The sequence below is a fragment of the Vombatus ursinus genome, unplaced genomic scaffold (genome assembly GCF_900497805.2).
Source record: "Vombatus ursinus unplaced genomic scaffold, bare-nosed wombat genome assembly UNPS02014837.1, whole genome shotgun sequence".
Taxonomy (NCBI): domain Eukaryota; kingdom Metazoa; phylum Chordata; class Mammalia; order Diprotodontia; family Vombatidae; genus Vombatus; species Vombatus ursinus.
In genome coordinates, this window is record NW_020954615.1 from 1,445,558 (window position 1) to 1,463,569 (window position 18,012).

General features: G+C 50.0%; 1 protein-coding gene across 2 annotated transcripts in view; it reads right to left on the reverse strand.

The window, feature by feature from the left end:
• Positions 1-18,012, reverse strand: part of EXOC6B (exocyst complex component 6B) — a 607,320-nt gene that overhangs the window by 39,082 nt on the left and 550,226 nt on the right. Inside the window, exon 21 of one of the 2 annotated variants that reach the window (XM_027839976.1) lies at positions 15,621-15,744. The exons of the other annotated variant lie outside the window; for it this stretch is intronic. Coding sequence (XP_027695777.1) covers positions 15,649-15,744 — 96 coding nt within the window. The 3' untranslated portion in view covers positions 15,621-15,648. The remainder of the gene's footprint in view (positions 1-15,620; positions 15,745-18,012) is intronic. 2 annotated transcript variants of the gene reach the window in all.

Consider the following 18,012-nt stretch of genomic DNA (forward strand, 5'->3'; position numbering starts at 1 on the left):
ACTGGGAGAACAGTGGGGAGCCAGGAGGACAGTCTGGCTTTGCGGGGGGGAAGCTGGTCTGATCTGCGCATGTTGAGGGAGCTTGGGGTGCCTGGGGAGAAGACAAAGGTGCCCCCCATCAGTAGGAAATAAGCCTGAGCACCAGCCAGGAGGCTAGGGCAGCCGCAGCTGCAGAGGGGAGAGGGACCCTGTTGGAGGGAGTCAGAAGAGCATTTCCCCAGCGCCCATGGTGGCTGGCAGAGGCTGCCTCCCCTTCTTCCTCACCTTCCTCCTTTTCCCTCCTCATCCTCCCCCTCTTCCTCCTTCCCTTTCCTCCCCACTCCTCGTCCCCCTGTCCCTCCAGCCCTTGGCGGGGTCGTCCCCCGCACCCCGGCCCACAAGGTGCTGCGGTTAGCACCCAGGGCGGAAGGGGCGGCTGCTTTACGACCTGTTGTCAACATTTGCTTTAATCACTACCTTGTCACAGAGATGAACTTGAGCTTTCCACACACGCAGGGGCTGAACGCGCTACGAGGTAATAGCCCTATAAAAGAAGACGGCGCTGCTGGCTGAGAAGGGACCAGAGAACAGAGCAATAAAAAAATCAAATGTCAGCCCAGAGCGGATTAGCCTAACGCAAGCCCCAAAGCGCACCATAAAAACGCCTCGGCTTCACGACGGGGGGGGGGGGGGGGGGGGCCCCAGGGGGGGGGGGGGCGGGGGGCGCGGGGGGGGGGGGGACCCACGGTGTTTGCATCTGGCTTCCCACAAGGCTCCCCTCACAACCGTCGACCTTGGCTCCAAGGGGGGCTGCGGGCCCCTAGGGCTCCCTCAAGGAAAACCCGGGGGGGAGGTCTGGGGGCAGCCCACAGGCTGTCAGTCTGTCCCTGCCGGGGAGAGCCTGGAGCCTGGGAGATGCTCCATCGGGCTCTACAGCCTGCACGGTCAATGCGGTCACAGCCAAAGGACACCTCTAGGAATGTCATCCCAATGCCAGGGGCTGGGAGTACGTGGGGGGCACGGTGGAGATGGAGCTGTTGCCTTCGGTGCCTGAGGAAGAGATGGGGCTTCCTGCCCACCTGGTTCCTACAAACTGGCACCTTGACTCCCTTGGAGCAGCAGGGGTCCCTGGAAGGGAGCCTCCTCCCCCCTCCCTTGGCGGGTGACTTCAGTGACGGTCAAATCCAATGCAATGAGCATTTGTGTTCCATCTCATTGAGCTCAGGGGTCCCCCTCCTGCTCTGCGGGTGGAGCACAAACACCCACTTTTCCAACTAAAACAAGCCTTGTCAGGCTCAGGACAAGAATGAGGTAGTCCAGACCAGAGGGTCATTTGGTGTGGGAGAGCCAGTTAATGGTGCCTGGGGAACAGCCTCTACTCAACACCCCTCCCCCCATCAGTGAGTCTTTGTTGCTGGCCGCTGCCGTGGTAACCCAGCTTGGCCCTTCTTCACTGGGTCCATGCGTGCTTCCCCCTGGGGTCCCAGCCAACGAGGGCTGCCTCCTCTGAATCCCTCCTCCCTCCATGGATGTACAACAGGAGGGCACTAGGCAGCCTGGGAGCCAGCTGGGGGCTGCGCCCTGCCTTGGGGTTCCTGGCAGGAGCCTCCCATCAACCACTGACTTACTGCAGTGGGAGAAGAGAAAGTCAGGCCCAGGGCTCACGAGTTTTTTCAATCCAGCAGCTCTGGGTTGATGCTGCTGCCTTTTTTTTTCCTTTTTTCCCCCCCTTTTTGGTGTGTGTAAACTTTGCTGAGGGGTTGTGAACTCTTTAAACAAACAGCTGAGGTCACTGTGAGTGGGAGGCAGGGTGACTCCAGCAGCCTTGGTCAGGGCTGGGTCATTCCACAATGAACTATCCGTCAAATTCATAAGCAAATGCCATAGCCCATTAATCACAGAGGCCAGTTCAGAGTGGGATGGGAAGCTGGAGCTTCTCAGTCAAGGCAGGAGGCTTCCCCATCCAACTTGCTCATGATCATGGACAAGCCACTCCAATCACTGGGCCTAGCACTGCCCAGGGTGACGCTTCTGATCCTACACAGAGGAGGAGGTGACACTCTGGGCAGTAGATGTCAGGGCTCTCCAGCTTCCCTTGGGGGGACGTTAGATCCTGGCTTGGTGGAGCCCCAAGTCCTTGGTTTTTACCTTCTCTCCATTGAAACCCAGACACCTGGCATTATGGCATTCCTCCCGTCTTGTCACCCCCAAGTCTTCTTTCCAAGGAGGAAACACATGGGAAAAGAACCCAAGAAAATCAAAGCCTTTTGAGAGGCAGGAGAGATCTATGTCACCAGAGAATGAGTGCTGGAAAAGCTCAGGAGGACAGACTGTCTTTCCCCTCCCAATCTGACAGCTCACCCTGGCTACTGCATCCACAGCCCTTCTCCCTCTGGCCAACACATCTGGCTGTGGCCCTCTTATTTCCACCATTTTTGCCCAGTGACATCGCACTGGTCCAATCTCCCCCTGCCATCTACAACCCAGAAGCTGGGTGATGGCAAGTCCAATAGACAAGGATGAGGCAGTGCCAGATGCCTGATGAGCCTGGCCCTAGGCCCTGGGGCCTTGCAACCTGCGCTGGTCCCCAAGGCTCGATCTTGGACCTTCCTGGTCCTTAAGTGTGCTGGTTTTTCTGGGCTCAGAAATCTAGCAAAGTGGATGCCTAATCCCCTTTTCCTCCTTACTCTGCTGTGGATTTTTCTGAATCCTCCTCCTTCTCAGTCCCTCTGTAGTCTCTGGCACTGCCCATCACTGCCTTTGTGATCCCCTCTTGTCTCTCCTCAACCTGGTTCTCCTCAACCAGCCCAGCTGCTCCTCCTCGGGCTCCTTCACTACCTGTTCCTCTAGGTCCTGCCCACTTAATTAAGGTGTGTGTCTGCAGGGGCTCTTCTCCCTCAAGACTATTTCACTTGGGATCTCCTTAGCTCCCATGGATTCGGTGATCAGCTCCACTGATGATTCTCAGATTTAACCTCTGACTACTGAACACCTCAAACTGGGTAGACGTCTCCAAAAGGAACTCATTCTCACCCCCAAGCCTCTGGAATACTCTCCCTCCTGGCTTCCAAGTCCCAGTTAAAATTCCATCTCCTACTCTATTTCTCTCTCTCTCTTTTTCTGTCTCTCTTCTCTTGCACTCTCTCTCACTCTTTGTTTTTGTCTCTTTCTGTCTCCATCTCTCTTCTCTTTCTGAATTGGCTACTTTAAAAACCAGAGCCAAAGTTATTTTAGAACTACAGTTGAAACAACACAATCTGATTCCTTTTATGATACTGTGAACTTAGGTTCTTAAGAGTTAGAAGATACCTGGTAGGTTATCTAATCTCTCTATGCAGGAATCTTGGTGACAGAATCTGTGACAGACGATCATCGAGCCTTTGTATGAACACTTTCAGCGGCTGGGGTGCTCACACTTCCTAGGCTGCTGGACAGAACTACTTGTTAGTGACACCTCCAAATACAGCCTCCCCAAGGCCTTGGCCAGGATGTGGAGTAAACCAGAATTTAAGTCAGAGAGGGCAGTACCAGAAGTCCGGGAGGGCAGTACCAGAAGTCAGGGAGGGCAGTACCAGAAATCAGGGAGGGCAGTATCACAAGTCCGGGAGGGCAGTACCAGAAGTCAGGGAGGGCAGTACCAGAAGTCAGGGAGGGCAGTACCATAAGTCAGAGACGGTAGTACCATAAGTCAGAGAACTGTTCCCCTGAGGGAAGGGAAGGACAGTTTTTCTTAACTGTCTATAGGCTCAGATATGGGTCCTTTCCTTATTTCTGCTGTATAAATAATCTTTCTCTGTATTTAATGAATTGGGCTTGCAGGGAAGGGCTTTTTTTTTTGTAGGGGGGAAGCAAAATGAACCAGATACCAAAGTTCCCAGAAGTTTCCGGGAGGAGGGAGATGAGCCAGAGAGATTTTGTGAAAAGCATCCTCAAAATTATACTGAGATCCGTGAAATAGGACCCTGGTCCTAGACCACCATTCCTCACATAAGGAAGACCTCCAGTGGACTAGGTAGGTACTTTATGAAGGATGTATAGAAAAATGTGGATAAGAATCATAGCGAATGAAAAAGCACAGAAAGAAGTTTGTAGAGACAATCCTGGCTCCATGAGAGCACCAAGGTAAGTCAGCCCTAGACACCAGCATCCTGTAACGAGGCAGCTGGTTTGTGGACCCTCGACGAAGGCTTTGCATTTTTCACTCTTATACGTCATCTTGTCAGTTTAGAACACTGCACCGCCCCAGCAGGAGGACTTGGGATCTTCACCACGCCATCTGTCACATCAGGTCTAACAGCACTCTGTCGTCCACAAACTGGATTTGTACATTGTCTTCAATCTCTTCCTCCAAATCATTGATAGAATGTTGGCCCAAGGGCAGCAGTCTCTCCAGCACAGCCCAAATCCAGGAACCAAGTGTTCTAGATGCTTTTGTTTGACAAGCTGTATGAATCCACTTAATGTATTATTGTCCAGCCTATTTTTCTCCCTCTTGTCCACCAGAATATCCTCTGAGACTGTCAAACCAAAGACCTTGTTTCCAGAGTGTGCCCCTGATCTGGTTACCAAGCCAGCAGCCCAACCAGTCTCACTTTGTCTCCATCCTTCTCTCAAATTTACCTCAAGATATCCTTGCATCTACCTTTCATGTCAGGATGGTGAAAAGTTCCTGATGGACAAGCAATAGAAGCCATGCTTTGAGCTGCTTTTCCAGTCCCGGGCATGGGCCCTGATAGCCCATTCAGACCTTCCTGGCCAGTCATCTTTGTGAACAATGGTAGATGTGGAGAAGGCAGAGGTTAAGGGGTCACGGCTTGATCAGGGCGTGATCAGGTCATGGTCAGGGTGAGGATGCTGCTCCTAGTGTCCAGGGCCACCCACGTTTTCAGCAGTACCAGCAATCATCAGCAATCATCTTCTTTCTTTTATTTAGAGTATCAGGTCACAAGGTAGGGCCCAGAGAACATCCTCTGGAGTGACCCAAGCAGCCCTGGCCCTCTGTACATGCTGATCGCTTCAGTTAGTGCAATGCAGCATGGTGTAGGAGAGGGCTGGAATTGGGACTGGAGGACGTGGCTTTTCCATTTATTACTTGAGGGACACTGGGAAAGTCACTCTTCCTCTCTAGTCTCAGTTTCCTTGCCTGTAAAATAAGGCGGCTGGACGTGATGGTCTCTCAATGCCCTTCTGCTCAAAGTCTAAGAAATGGCCAACAGTCCCACAGAACTCTGTTCTCTTTTTCCTCAGCTCCTCTCTCTAGGAGGGCTGAGGTCCCTCAGGCTGCATCTGGTCAGTTGTTGAGTCTGGTCAATCCTAGCTCCACCCCAGCTCTCCCCTCCATTCTCTGAGGCTCCTGAGCTTCCTCCAAGCTCAGCTCAAGCATTAGGGCTCTTTCCTGGTGCCACCCCAGCTTCATAGCTCTCCCCTTCTTTGGACGTATTTGATGTTTCCCCTAGAATGTGAGATCTTTGTGGAGAGGGACTGTTTGGACCTTGTCTCACTTTCAAGGCTGCCCACTGCAAATGGACGACAGAGCTGGGAAGACGGCCTGGCCTCCCTGACTCCCAATCTGTCCAGTGCATTCTGAAGACGAGGTTGGCCAGAATGCCCACTTTGGGGTCCATGATTTTCTTTGTAATCCTCATGCAGCACATAGGTTCACATTCCTCTAGAGGACACCTGGGCAAAAATTGTAATTGAAGCGCTGGGAGGAAAGAAAGACTGGACAGAGCAAGGACTAGAACAGACTCAGGGCTGGATGAAGTGATGGAAAACCCCCCAGTGCCTAGGGCCCGGGGTCAGAGAAAGGGAGGCCAAAGTGGCCTGAGGCCAGGGCATGGAGGATCCTCTGAGGCCTCCTTCATCCCCCCTTGGCTGGAGTGAGGGAGCTCGAGAAGAGGCCAAAAGGTCAAAAAGAGGGCAAGGCCCAGGGTCAGGGTGGAACTTCTCTTGGCCAGGCTGATTAGAGAGCACAGACAAAGGAGGGCAAACTGTCCCTCCCTCTCTGGGAGCTGAAGGCTTGGCTCCCCTTGTCTTGGTGCTGCCTAAGAATTCCACGGTTCTGTTGGATGTTCCCCTGTGGACCCGTCCTCAGATAATACCAGAGATTATGAAATTGGACCCAATATTGGCATCCAGGTCTCCTCCGTTCAGACCAGGAAGCATGAGAATACAACACAAGAGGCCGAGAGTCTGACCAGAAAGGAAAAACAGAGCAGCCAGCTCAAACCCTGGGCATTTTTCCTGTTGTCCACCTTCCGTCTCTGTATCCCCAGGGCCAGCCCAGGACTGTGGGGGGTACGCTGGGTTTGAAATCAGGACCCCTGCCTTCACACTGCTGTGCTACCTTCTATCCACTCTGTATGCATGTCCCATGTGCCCAGTTGTTGGCATGAGGGCTGGGGTTGTATTCTGGCCCATCTTTGTATCCCTAGCACTAAGCACAGGCTGGGCACCTAAGAAACATCTGGTACCAATGTCTGCCTTGACAGATGCTGTGGGGGCATGAGCAAGCCACTTAATCTCCGTGGGGTTAGTAATGCTTGTCCTAAGTACTTCCCAGGGAAAGCACACGATAAACTCTGAAGAGCCAGACGTCCATATGGGAGATGGTGATGGGGCAGACTAGCTGCCTTCCAAGCTTCCTCTGGCTCTCGAGTGTCTGATCCTATTATTAATAACAATTGTAAAATCTGCCCTCACTGGTCTGGATTGAGAGTACTCTGTGTAGGAGCTGAGGGCTCAGGGGAAATGAAAGGCCAGCAGCCCAGGCTGTCAATCAGGGCAGGCCTGGCAGCCTCCTAATCTGATGAGGCACCCTGCTTGGGCAGTGCTGAGCTGAGAGGGAATGCAGGCACCAACCTTAGGCATGTTGGGGGATTCCCAGAATGTTGGTGTTCGAAGACACCTGGGAGATGACTAAGTTCTGAGCTCATTTCACATATGACGAAAGGCAGGCTCGAAGTGGGGTGCACGCTAATGCAGGTGACAGGATGGTTTGTGTGAAGCGTGGGGCAGAGATGCTGACAGGGAGAGCCAGTCCATAACCACGCATACTAGGGACTGCTATATGAGGGTTTGGGGGATGATGGAATAGCTGAGGTGGTTGATGCCAAGGGCTTTGAGTCAGGGAAGGCTTAAGCAGCATTTGAAAGGAGGGGCATGACATGGCCTGGTGGAGACGACCAGGAGAGTCTTCCTGGTTTGTGTATACACAACGTGACAGGATGCTAATCCCCCCGTGTCAACTGCAGGAACACCTCATGGATGTGTTGTGAGCTGGCTAAGAGAGCTAATGGTTGCAAAGTGTCCCGAGATCCACCGAGGAAAGCTGCACTCGGTATTGGCCCAGCAGACTGCCTCATTACTAAGCATCCAGGACACCATCTCACAGCTGAGCACGCATGCTGAGGCTGCGTGGCAATTTGCTAGGAAATATTTTGGCTTTCATAGTAAGTTTAGAATTGGGAAGCTATCCAACACGACTGATACTGGTGTTCTCTAAGGGGTCCCCACCCTTAGGGAGCTCCTGGTCTCATGGGAGAGACAGAGTTCCCGTTTGCTCTGAGCTCTTGGTCTGATGGGAAGACTGGCCCTGCCCTCATTGGAGCATTTATCATGAGCCTACTATGTGCTAGCTCCTGGAGATACAAAGATGAAATGCTGATCGCATAAGGGAGCCACAGCTTCTGTCGTGGGGAGGCCCCACGCCTCAGCACAGATTGGTTCACATTCCTGGTCCCCTTTCAAGAATGCTTCTATGTCCTTGGGCTGGCTCCACAGCGAGCTACCCATTAGAAGGCTGCCCTCATCATTCCTCTAGCCCCAGTGGACTCTGGTGCACTTTCACGGCCTTACCCTCAATGCCCCCTGGAGCTGTAGTGTCTGAGCAGGTATTGTAACACGGGGTTCCTGGACTTCCCTGTGGTGCTGGGGTCGTCAGAAGAAGGGAGCCTCCTGAACAAAACCCTACTCTCCTGGACCGCTGATGAGGAGCAGCCACAGGGATCCTCTCTGAAGCCCGCTGGAGGTGGCCCCTTCCGTTTTGGGAGAATCAGTTCAGAAGCGCTGGCCCACGCTAGCCCACTCCACGCCCAAATTCTCTGAGTCAATTAGAAAATTGCCCTTCTCTTCCCAGGCCAGATTAGGGATTCAGTGAGGCTACTGGCAGGGTCGTCTGTCTCCTGCAATACTGACAAACAGCCCCTTGAACTCGACCTACAGGATTCAGCCAATAATGCCAAGGTATCTGAAGTCAACTGCAGAGCCCTGGAGATGAAACCTTCCAGAATTCCCGTCTTCGGATCAGCCTTGGTCAAAGAGCATTCTCTCCTGCACACAGCACATGCCAAAGAAGCAATGAAGAGAAGTACTGGAAGGGGCCGAGCCATGGGAAGAAAGGCCCAAAGCCTACTAGTGAGAGGAATGTGCTCCCAGCGTGCCCACCACAGCGGCCCTCAGTGTCTGCCAGCAGCCACTTCCTGCTGTGGACAGCATCGGGCTGCTCGTCCCTTCACACTCACCATTGACCTTCTTTGCTCGCCATTGTCGTTCCTTGATCCATCTATCCACATCTCTCTGAATAATCATCATCAAAAAAGGAACAGAGAAAGAAAAACAAACCGGGAAAGAATAAAGGATAAAGGCCAAATGAACTTGAAGAATATTTTTGGCTCCTGTTGTCTGGCTCTGCCTTTTCTTCTCCTAAAATAATCCCAATAACAACAAACAGCAATGGTAATAGTGACTGACAGTGACCGGGTGCTTTGCCTGCAGGGTCCCATGTGTTGGTCTGCCCAAGGAGATCAGGGACTTTTTCTTTCACAGGTGGCCATTACCCGCATCACTCTTCTAAAGATAAGGCATGAGAAAGCCATTAGAGTGAGATGGGAGCCACTGGGTCCAGAGAACAGAAGGTCGAGGGGGAAGCTGGCCCCAGTTTCTTCAAATGGAGGCAAGCTAATGTGTGTATACCTTGTGTATATAGGTCTATACCTTGGAAACTGGAAGGAGCCAAGGGAGTGCTCAGGGCCTGTTGACTTCCAAAGGTTGGCCTCTCCCCCATCTTAGCCAGAGGCATCCATGAATAATTTCACTCTATAGATGTGCTCCATAGATGTACTCCAAAGAATGGGTCCACAAGGACCCCAGTGGCTCCCGGGGTCCCTTTAGATCTCTGGTTTTCTAGCCTCAGTTTACATAGATCACTTAATAAAATATTTAATAATCATTTCATTATCCCAAAATTGAGGGAGGTAAAGTGGGGGGGGGCGCTGCTATTCTGAGAATGATTCACACTAATAAGTAGAAATGACAAAAGATCTGGGAAGTGACTGTGTCACCTTAGCATATGTGCAGCACAGGGATTGTAAATGCAAGAGATGTGCACAGCTGTGCAGCATTTGTGCTGAGCACTCACGCCGTCCTTCCAAGGGAAGATGCTAATCATTCACCAGCAGGAGTAGGCTGTGTGTCCTGACCTGTCTCTCCAATAGTGCAGAGAGATTCGCGTGGGTCAGGCCATGCTTTTGCACCTTATCCCCAGGACCAGATGCAGCCTACCAGAGGAGATAAAGAGCCCACCTGGGGGGTGGGGAGGGAAGATGTGGGTTCAAATCCTGCCTCTGACACATAAGGGTTGTGTGATCTTTGACCTCTCAGTGCCCCAGGTAATTCTTCAGGATGATAAACTGCACAGACAGAGGAGCTTTCTCACTGAGAGTTCCCCATATGAATAAAACCCCAAGGCTGGCCCTGTATCAAAAGCAGGCCTGGGAGAAGCCTTACGTGTACACCAGAACTTGGAAGAGTTCAGAGAAAGGGGAGTTACCCCACAGCCAAAGGAGGAGAGACCCTGGGAACATTTTGACGGCTCCAATAAGGAGGAAAAGGGGGAAACTGGCCACAGAGGCTGATGTGGCCACACAAGGATCTCATCACTCAGCTGGATGTTACCAACACACACGGGCTCATGGGCTCTGGTTGGGGGCGGGGGTGAGGAGGGACACACTGGGACACGCAGCTAGTGTAAAACAAAAGACATCAATACATTTTTAAAAAAAGGAACACACAGGAAATGGAAGCAAGGGTTCAGAGAAGCTCTCCGTGAATACAGAAGAGAGGCCCGATTCTTGGAGGAATAACGTGGGAATGCCAACCACAGCCCAGAAGAAGCAGAGGTCCGTGATGAATCCTGAGGACAGTCAAAGGGGCTTCTGGAGCGGTGCTGGGGGCACAAGGAAGACTGAAGAGGAGATCAGGGAATCATTCGATCCACAAGCCTTCAGGAAACGCCTCCTGGGCGCAGGCACCCTGCTGGGTGCTGGGGACAGTAAGGCAAAAAATACAGGCTCCCTGTTCCGGAGCAGCTTCCATTCTACAGGGGGAAACAACAGGAGGCAGCAGGCACTGGGCCTAGAGTCAGGAAAGCCCGAGTTCAAATCCAGCCTCACACACAGCTGGGCGACCCCAGGGAAGTCGCTTCTCCTCCGGAGAAGGAAATGGCAGACCACTCCAGTATCTTTGCCAAGAACACCCCTGGACAGGCCTGGCGCGCTATGGTCCATGGGTCACAAAGAGCCAGGTATGACTGAACCACAACACGTACATAAAGCATACACAGAAGAAATACATAAAGAATACATACAAAACAGATACAAGGTAGGGAAGGGAGCTAGGGAAATCGGGAAAGGGAGGCCACGGCATGCTGATGGCCAACGGAGAGAAGGCAGAACTACTCAATCCTCATGTTCCTTCTACTTTTTTATACCAAGGAGAAAGGGAGCCATTCGAAGGGTGAGGGGACTAGAAACCATTCCATATCGAGGATCCGTGAACAGGACTGGGGACGTTGGCCCAGAGAAGGGTAAGAGAGCCGTCTGCCACGGAGCAGTGCTGGAAGGAACGGCATAGGGGATGTTGGCTCCACATGAGGAAAGCTTTCCTGATGGTGAGAGCTGTCAAAAAGCAGACGGGGTTGGGAAGCAGAGCGGGAAAGACATGATTTCTGGCACGCTGGGAAGAAGGTTCCTGCGCAGGTTTGGGTAGACAGGGTAATCTCTGGGGAGATTTCTAACTCGGAGACTCTGATCCTCTGACAGAAGACTGGGCTATTGCCTTGGATTGTCCCTAATGCATTCACCCCTTCATTCCACAAGCTCTTAAGGGCCAGGCGGTGAGGTTACACTGACAAAACAAGCCAGTACCACCTCCTCTCAACAGGCTGAGGGTAACATGAACACAGATAAGGAAATACAAAATCTACACCAAGTACACGCCAAGTCATTTCTGGGTGGGTGGGGGCATCAACATTAACGATGGGTGGGAGAGCATGAGGGGACTTGTTTGAGTGGTGTCCCGGGCCCTCCGATACACTAAGAGGCTCAAAGAACTGGAGCTGGGAGGGGCCCCAGAGGTCATGTAGCTCAACCTCCTCGTTTCACATAAGCAAACTGAGGCCCACAGAGGGAAGGTCACTCAGACAGGGGCTCCTCTAGGCACACAGCTCTTTTCTGTCTCTCCACTTTCCTGCTTTTCCTAAGCCTCTGCATTCCCTCTCTCCTGCCCCTGTGCTTCTGGCCTAGTAGACCAGAGCATCATTGCATAGGGAGCCTTTCCCCTTCTCTCATTCCTCCACCAGAGAGGACGAAGCATGGTCTGAGTTCAGAACTGGAGGTGAAGGATTTGTCTCTCGGTTGGCGCCTGGCTTCTGACTCACAGCGTGCCCCTAGGCAGGCCACTTAGCCGATTTGTGCCTAATCTCTAAAATTCGGATAATAAGGCTAACTTGCTTCCCAGGGAAGCTGTGGGGATTAATTAGCTAATAAACAATTGTCAAGGGATTTGGAAATACCAAGTGTTACATAAATGTTTTAATAATAGCCATTTAATGTTAAGGCTCCATTAGCCACACATGGGTGGAAACTGGGTGAGTTGGTCTGCGCGTTCATATTTTTGGAGATAAGTAGGTCTGCGAGGTAGGCCCTGCTCTTTCCAGATCGCCTGGTGCCACTTGGCCTTGCCTACTTTTCTCACTCATTTCTCAACCACGTCAATAGCCACAAGTGCTAGCCAGCTGTGCCCGTCCCATCACGACCACCGACAGGCAGTGTACACGTGGGTACCGCTGTGCCCTCTCAAAACAAAGGAGACAGAAACCTGGGTCCAGTGCCATCACTACCCAGGCTGATTTGATGCCCTCCAGACGTCGAACCCAAAGTATCAATCTAAGATGGAGCTCCAGGCAAGGATATGCACGAGGGTTTTATGTATGAAAGCATAATATAAGCATATTTACATATGGGTATGTATCTATTTTTCCATATGTGTGTGTATATGATGTGTGCTCTGGCACTCAGTATGGAGCCTAGCACAGAGTGGGAGCTTAATAAATGTTGACAGACTGACTAATCAGTCAAATGGGAAGACTTTGTGTTTGCCTCAGTTTCCCAATCTGTAAAATCAGGATAACAGCAGGTGTCCTGCCTGCTTCACAATGGATATCTGACAAACATCTCAAACTCACCATATTCCAAAAAGAACTCATGATTTTCCTGCTTAAATGCAACCCTTCCCCATACATCCCTATTTTTACTGCAGAAAACACCATCTTTCTGGTCACCATTCTTGAGACCTCAGCATCCTGCTTGGTTCCTGCCTTCAGGAGCCAGACAAGCACTTGACAGCACAGCTCAGGTCTGGCCCCTTTTCTGCACTCATGGGGCCAGCACTCTCTGAGGCCCTCAGCACTTCTTGCCTTCTTAGTGGGATTCCAGGCTTCTGGTTTCTCCCCTCTCCAATCAATACGACTGCCAAAATCATCTTCCCCAAGTCTGATCCTGTCACCCTCCTGGTTTCCTCCTGTTTCCATGATGAAATACAAACACCTCAGCCTGGCGCAGGTGCATGTGCCACGTCCTTCCTTCTCTTGCTGGTTTCCATTCACAGATGATCCTCTCTGTGCTTCTCCAGCTGCCTGCTGTATGCCTCCTAGGAGAAGGTATGTTTCTCAAGGGCAGGGGTTACTTTTTTTCTTGTCCTTGAGTCCTCAGCACCAAGTACAGTGCTTGTATACAGTAGGTGCTTAAATGCTTGTTCTCTAGAAATGAGATAATGCATGTGAAGGAAGTATTTTACAAAGAGTGAGTGACAACGACAGCAGCTGGCATTTTTAGTGTTCCAGACTGGCGAAGCTCATTACCTCCATGTTCTCATTTGGGCTTCCCAACAACCTCATGAGGCAGGTGCTATTAATTTAACAGCCAAAGACGCTGAGGTTCCCAAGGGTTAAAGGGCCTGCCCGGGGTCACCTCACAGCAAGGGATTGAGACAAAATTTACAGGCAGGTTTTCTGGTTCCAGGCCGGTCTGGCACTCCATCCACCATGTCTCATGGAGATGAGCTACTATGAGTCCCTAACAGACCCCCAAATTATCCATCTTTCCTGAGTCACTGATGATCAACACTTGGCACCATCTGTTTCTGTGCATGCTGAGGTATCCAAGGCGCATCACTTATCTGTCAGCAGCCTCTTCCAGAAGTATGAGGCACCGGGGCCCCGAAGTCAGGAGACCATACTCCCTGCCCCCTTCCTTATCGACCCCAAGAGGGCCACCCACCCACCAAGTAAGCTCCCTGGGCCACCCTGCTGTGTTCAAAGCAGGCAGAAAAGGAGATGGGACCCTGAACAATGTAGCCAAGGTTTCAGATTAGCTTAATGAAGGTAAATTGATTTTCATAACTAACAGCCCTTAAGGAAGGATAATCGATTCAAATGCTCTTTGAACTTTTGAGAGAGAGAGAGAGACTGAGGGAGAGAGTAAGAGAGAAGCTATCTGAAAAATGCGGGGGGGGGGGGGGGAGTGGATGAAGGGAGAGAACCAGGGGCTCCTTCAACTCATCAGTCCTCATACCAAACTCGGTTAAACTGTGAGAAAATGAGCAAAGGAGGGATCTATGAGTGAAATTTACAGGAGATCAAGACCTGACTCATCCCTTTTGTGGTCACAGATTATGAAACTGTCTCGGACTCTCTCTCTCAACAGCATTCCCTGTGAACATTAGATTACAAACAGGGTACGCAGAAGGGTGAGCATCTCTGGTTACGGCCCTTTCAGGTTTTCTCCTAGGCATCCTTGTATGGTTTACAATTTAATTTTCTGCCTTTGTAATCTGTAGCCCTGGTGTATGTATCAGCTAATGAAAAGGGCCTTTTTCAAATTAACGTGGTATTTGGGGAAAGAACATATGTTTCTATTTCATTATTTAAATACATTTACAAAGGGAGAGAATGAGCTTAAGTTTAGAGATGACCCGTTTTGTTAGCAAGAACCCCGTGCCAGTCAGAGAACAGATAATCAGCAATGGATGTCAATGACAGAGGAGTTGGGCCACCCTAAGATCTTGGACCGAGAGCTGCCAAGATTCAGGAATTCAGATTCACTTTGTCCCATTGCCTCAGGCAGAAAAGCCATTCCCCGTCCTTTCCCAGTCGACTGGTGAGCTGGGCACTCCCTAAAGCAAGACGTTCTGGGCACAGGCCCTTCCAATTACCCACAAAGGTCTTGTGTTTCAAGACAGCCCGTTTATAAACACGGCCACTTTCCATCTTCATCTCCCTCCTTTTCTTCTCCTTTGTTCAGGCTTCAGGGAAGAAACAGCCTCATCTCCCGGCAACTCCCAGCTTTGCCTTTAAAATGATGAAGGTCTTAAGGCCTTCATGGCCACATTGTCCCATCCTCTCATTTGACAAAGGAGGAAACTGAGGCCCAGAGAGGAGTGATTTGCCCAAAGTCTTAATAAACAATAAATAGTAGGAACAAAGCTTTGAAACCTAATCCTCAATCCAAATCCAGTCATCTTTCCATTTTACGATTTCTCGTGCACATACAGTAAAATGATTTGCTCCCAAATCAATGCTGCCACCAGTGAAGCTTCAATGAGCCAAGTGGCTGGCATGGTGGCACAGTCCCCCCTCTTCACCCCTGTGCCCCCAGAAGAAGCTCTTAGCTGTCACCTTTGCTTGGGAACTCCAAGGCAGAATGTGCCAACCAAACCTGGGTCGGGCTGCCATCTGCTTTACAACCATAACCTCAGTGGACCTAAGACGAACCAGGAGCTCCATAAATTCAGAGTGCATCACTACAAATAGCCAGCAAGAGGAGGCCAGGTCGTTTCTCTCCAGGTATGAACCAGACAGAAACCAGACGGAGGCCTCATCTTCCAAAGGCTGTTGAATGGCTAGAATAATGGTCCAAAAATGTAATGTGCTGCCCCTGGAGAGGCACAGAGGGGGTGAGGGTGCTGGAAAGAGGAGAGGAATAGAGGAGGGTCCCTGTAAGAGATACGGAAAGAGAAAAGGACAGCCCCTGGGGGTGTCGACCACTTGATTTTCATTTATCCCTAATTCTGGGTACCAGTTCTTCCGTTAATAAAAAGCTCCTTTAAAAAGAGAGAGAGATTCTTTTTTTTTATGAAAATATATAGCTTTAATTTACAGACATATAAACACTTTTGGTACAACCAGACATAAGATGCTGGAAAGTAAAATGACCCATTTTTAATCGGATACATTTTCCTTGTTTACACAGATACATTTGCCATAAGCCTAAAAAGAGAGTTGTAAAAGCCCCTACTCAACTTACCCAGGCATTGTAGTGCTTTAGGTCTTGATTATACAGCTGCTGAATTCTCTGACAGTCGTGGCCACAGCACATGCCATAAGGTCAAGAAAACTTTCCTGTGCTGAGTGTGGACCAGAGGAAGAACCTAGGCCAAGGGAATGGAAAAAGAGGTAGGGAGATGGATCCAAGTGTAGGAGAGGGAGAAGAGGGAGCCTTTTCGTTGTTTCACTTGTGAACAGGACAGCTCAGAATCGCAGGACTCCAGAGTAGAAAAGGCCCTCCATGTAGTTCAACTTCCAACCCGATACAGGAATTCTGCCTTACGCCTCCCTGCTCACTCTCCAAGCCGGAAAAAAGATGCTTCAGCCTCTGCCTGAATACATCCAGTGGGGGGACCGTCCCTTGGCGGCCTGCAGAGGGGACCCCTCTGCACCTGCCTGGAGGCTGCCGTGCCGGTACTACACCCAAACCTACACTTGGTCTCTTCACCCGCTGGTGTGAGTTCTGCCCTTAGAAACCACAAAAAGCAAATCCAGTCTTTCAAATAATAACAGCTAACATTGGTACTGTGTTTTATGGCTACCACGTGCTTTAAACATCCTATGACCTCATTCGATCTTCACAAAAACCCGTGGGGTTGAAATTCACACTGAAGAGAGCTTTCGTGTTCTACCAAGTATTCTCTTCTCCACATTAAACAACCCCTGTTGCTTCAAATGTTTCTCAAATGACGTTCTTTCGATCCCCCTACTGCTCCAGTTAATCTCTTCTGGATGTGGACGAGCTCACTGAAAACTCTTTTAATTTGTGAGGTTCAGAATTAAAAACAAAACAAAAAGAAACGAAACCCAATCTCCATGCATTATTGCCCCGGTATAGAGTGTAATGACATGATCGCTTACTTTGTCCTAAACACCTTGCTTCAAATAGTGGAGCCTAAGAGGTCCTTCAGGTATTTCTGTTTACAGATGACACTGTCTCTGAGCTTTCTAAGTGAGATCTTTATTCACTCAGAAGAGCTGGGCCTACTATCCACAAAGGAAAAAAAACCAAGTGGATAAAGGATGAATGCTAACTGTGGAGAGCCCACAGCAGAATGGGTCGTCCACCCCCAAAGACAGGCATCAGTTAGTGGCAGAACTGAAGAGAAGGAAGAGATGAGGCAAAGTTGCTCTGAGAAATTTCATGGCGCTTTTAAGGACCTTAAACTTTTTCCTAAAACAAAGATCCATCTCTCTAAAAACAATTCTACTGATGCTCTATGGCCTGACTTACGGCAAAATGCTACCTAAAAACCTCTCCACCAACAAGGTGTGTCTCACACACATGTTAAAACCATACAAGATTTCTGGAAACATGTAATAATAGAGGCGATTTTGGTCACTGACCATCTTGGAATTTGTGAGAGGAAAAGAGGAACAACAAGTGTAAACATTGACTAGCACAGGGCCAAGAACAGAGACCTGAGACAATGCCCTTAAGAATTCCCCCGGAAGTTCCATACAGCCATTCCTATTTTCTCCTTGGGCCCAGCCATTCAACCAATCTGAATCCAGCTAACCGTCCCATGTTCTAGTCCAGATTCCTTTGTCCTGTTCATGAGGAGAGCACAGAAGGTTGTCAAATGCACTGCTCAACTGGCACGATTTGTCTGTGGCATTGCCCTGATCTACTAGTCTCATAACTCCAACAAAAAAGAAAAAATGAGATTAGTCTGGCACCTGTTCTTGATGAAGCCATGCTGGCTCTTTGCAATCACTGCTTCCTTTTCCAAATGGTTATAAATCACCCTTTTAATAATACATTCTAGAACATGACCAGGAATCAAAGTCAAGGCCAGAGAATAGAGCCTCTGTTCTCTTTCAGTCTTTGAAAAGAGGGACATTTGCGTTTCTCTAGACTGATAACACCTCTTCCTTTTTCCAGGATCCCTTAAATACATTGACAGGAGCCAGATAATCACAGGCAGCAGTGAATGGACTGTGTTAAGGTGATCTGGACTTACTCAAGACAACTAGGTTCTCCCTATTTCTTCATTTCTTCTGGATCCCTAATAATGTGTTGGGGGGAGGGTAAAGAGAGGAGGGGGCTGTCTTTTCCTGGGCAAAGACAATTTTCCTTGTCAGAGAAAAGAGAAAGCAGAAGCAAAATAAAAGTTGAGTATTTTTGCCTTCTGTCATCCACTATCAATCTTCCATTCATGAAGCAGTGGTCTAATCCTCACTTCGCTCCCCACTTAAAAACAACCATACAACTTTTAATTATCTTTAGTACTTGTCACTGATTTCGGCTCATTCTGGGTGTCAGTGCTTCTGATGGCCTTCTTTCTGTTCTGACACAATTCTTAAAGGACCTATCATGCTTTCGTGCTTCTGCCCTAAATCTGTGTCATACACGTGTGCATTTTTTCTAA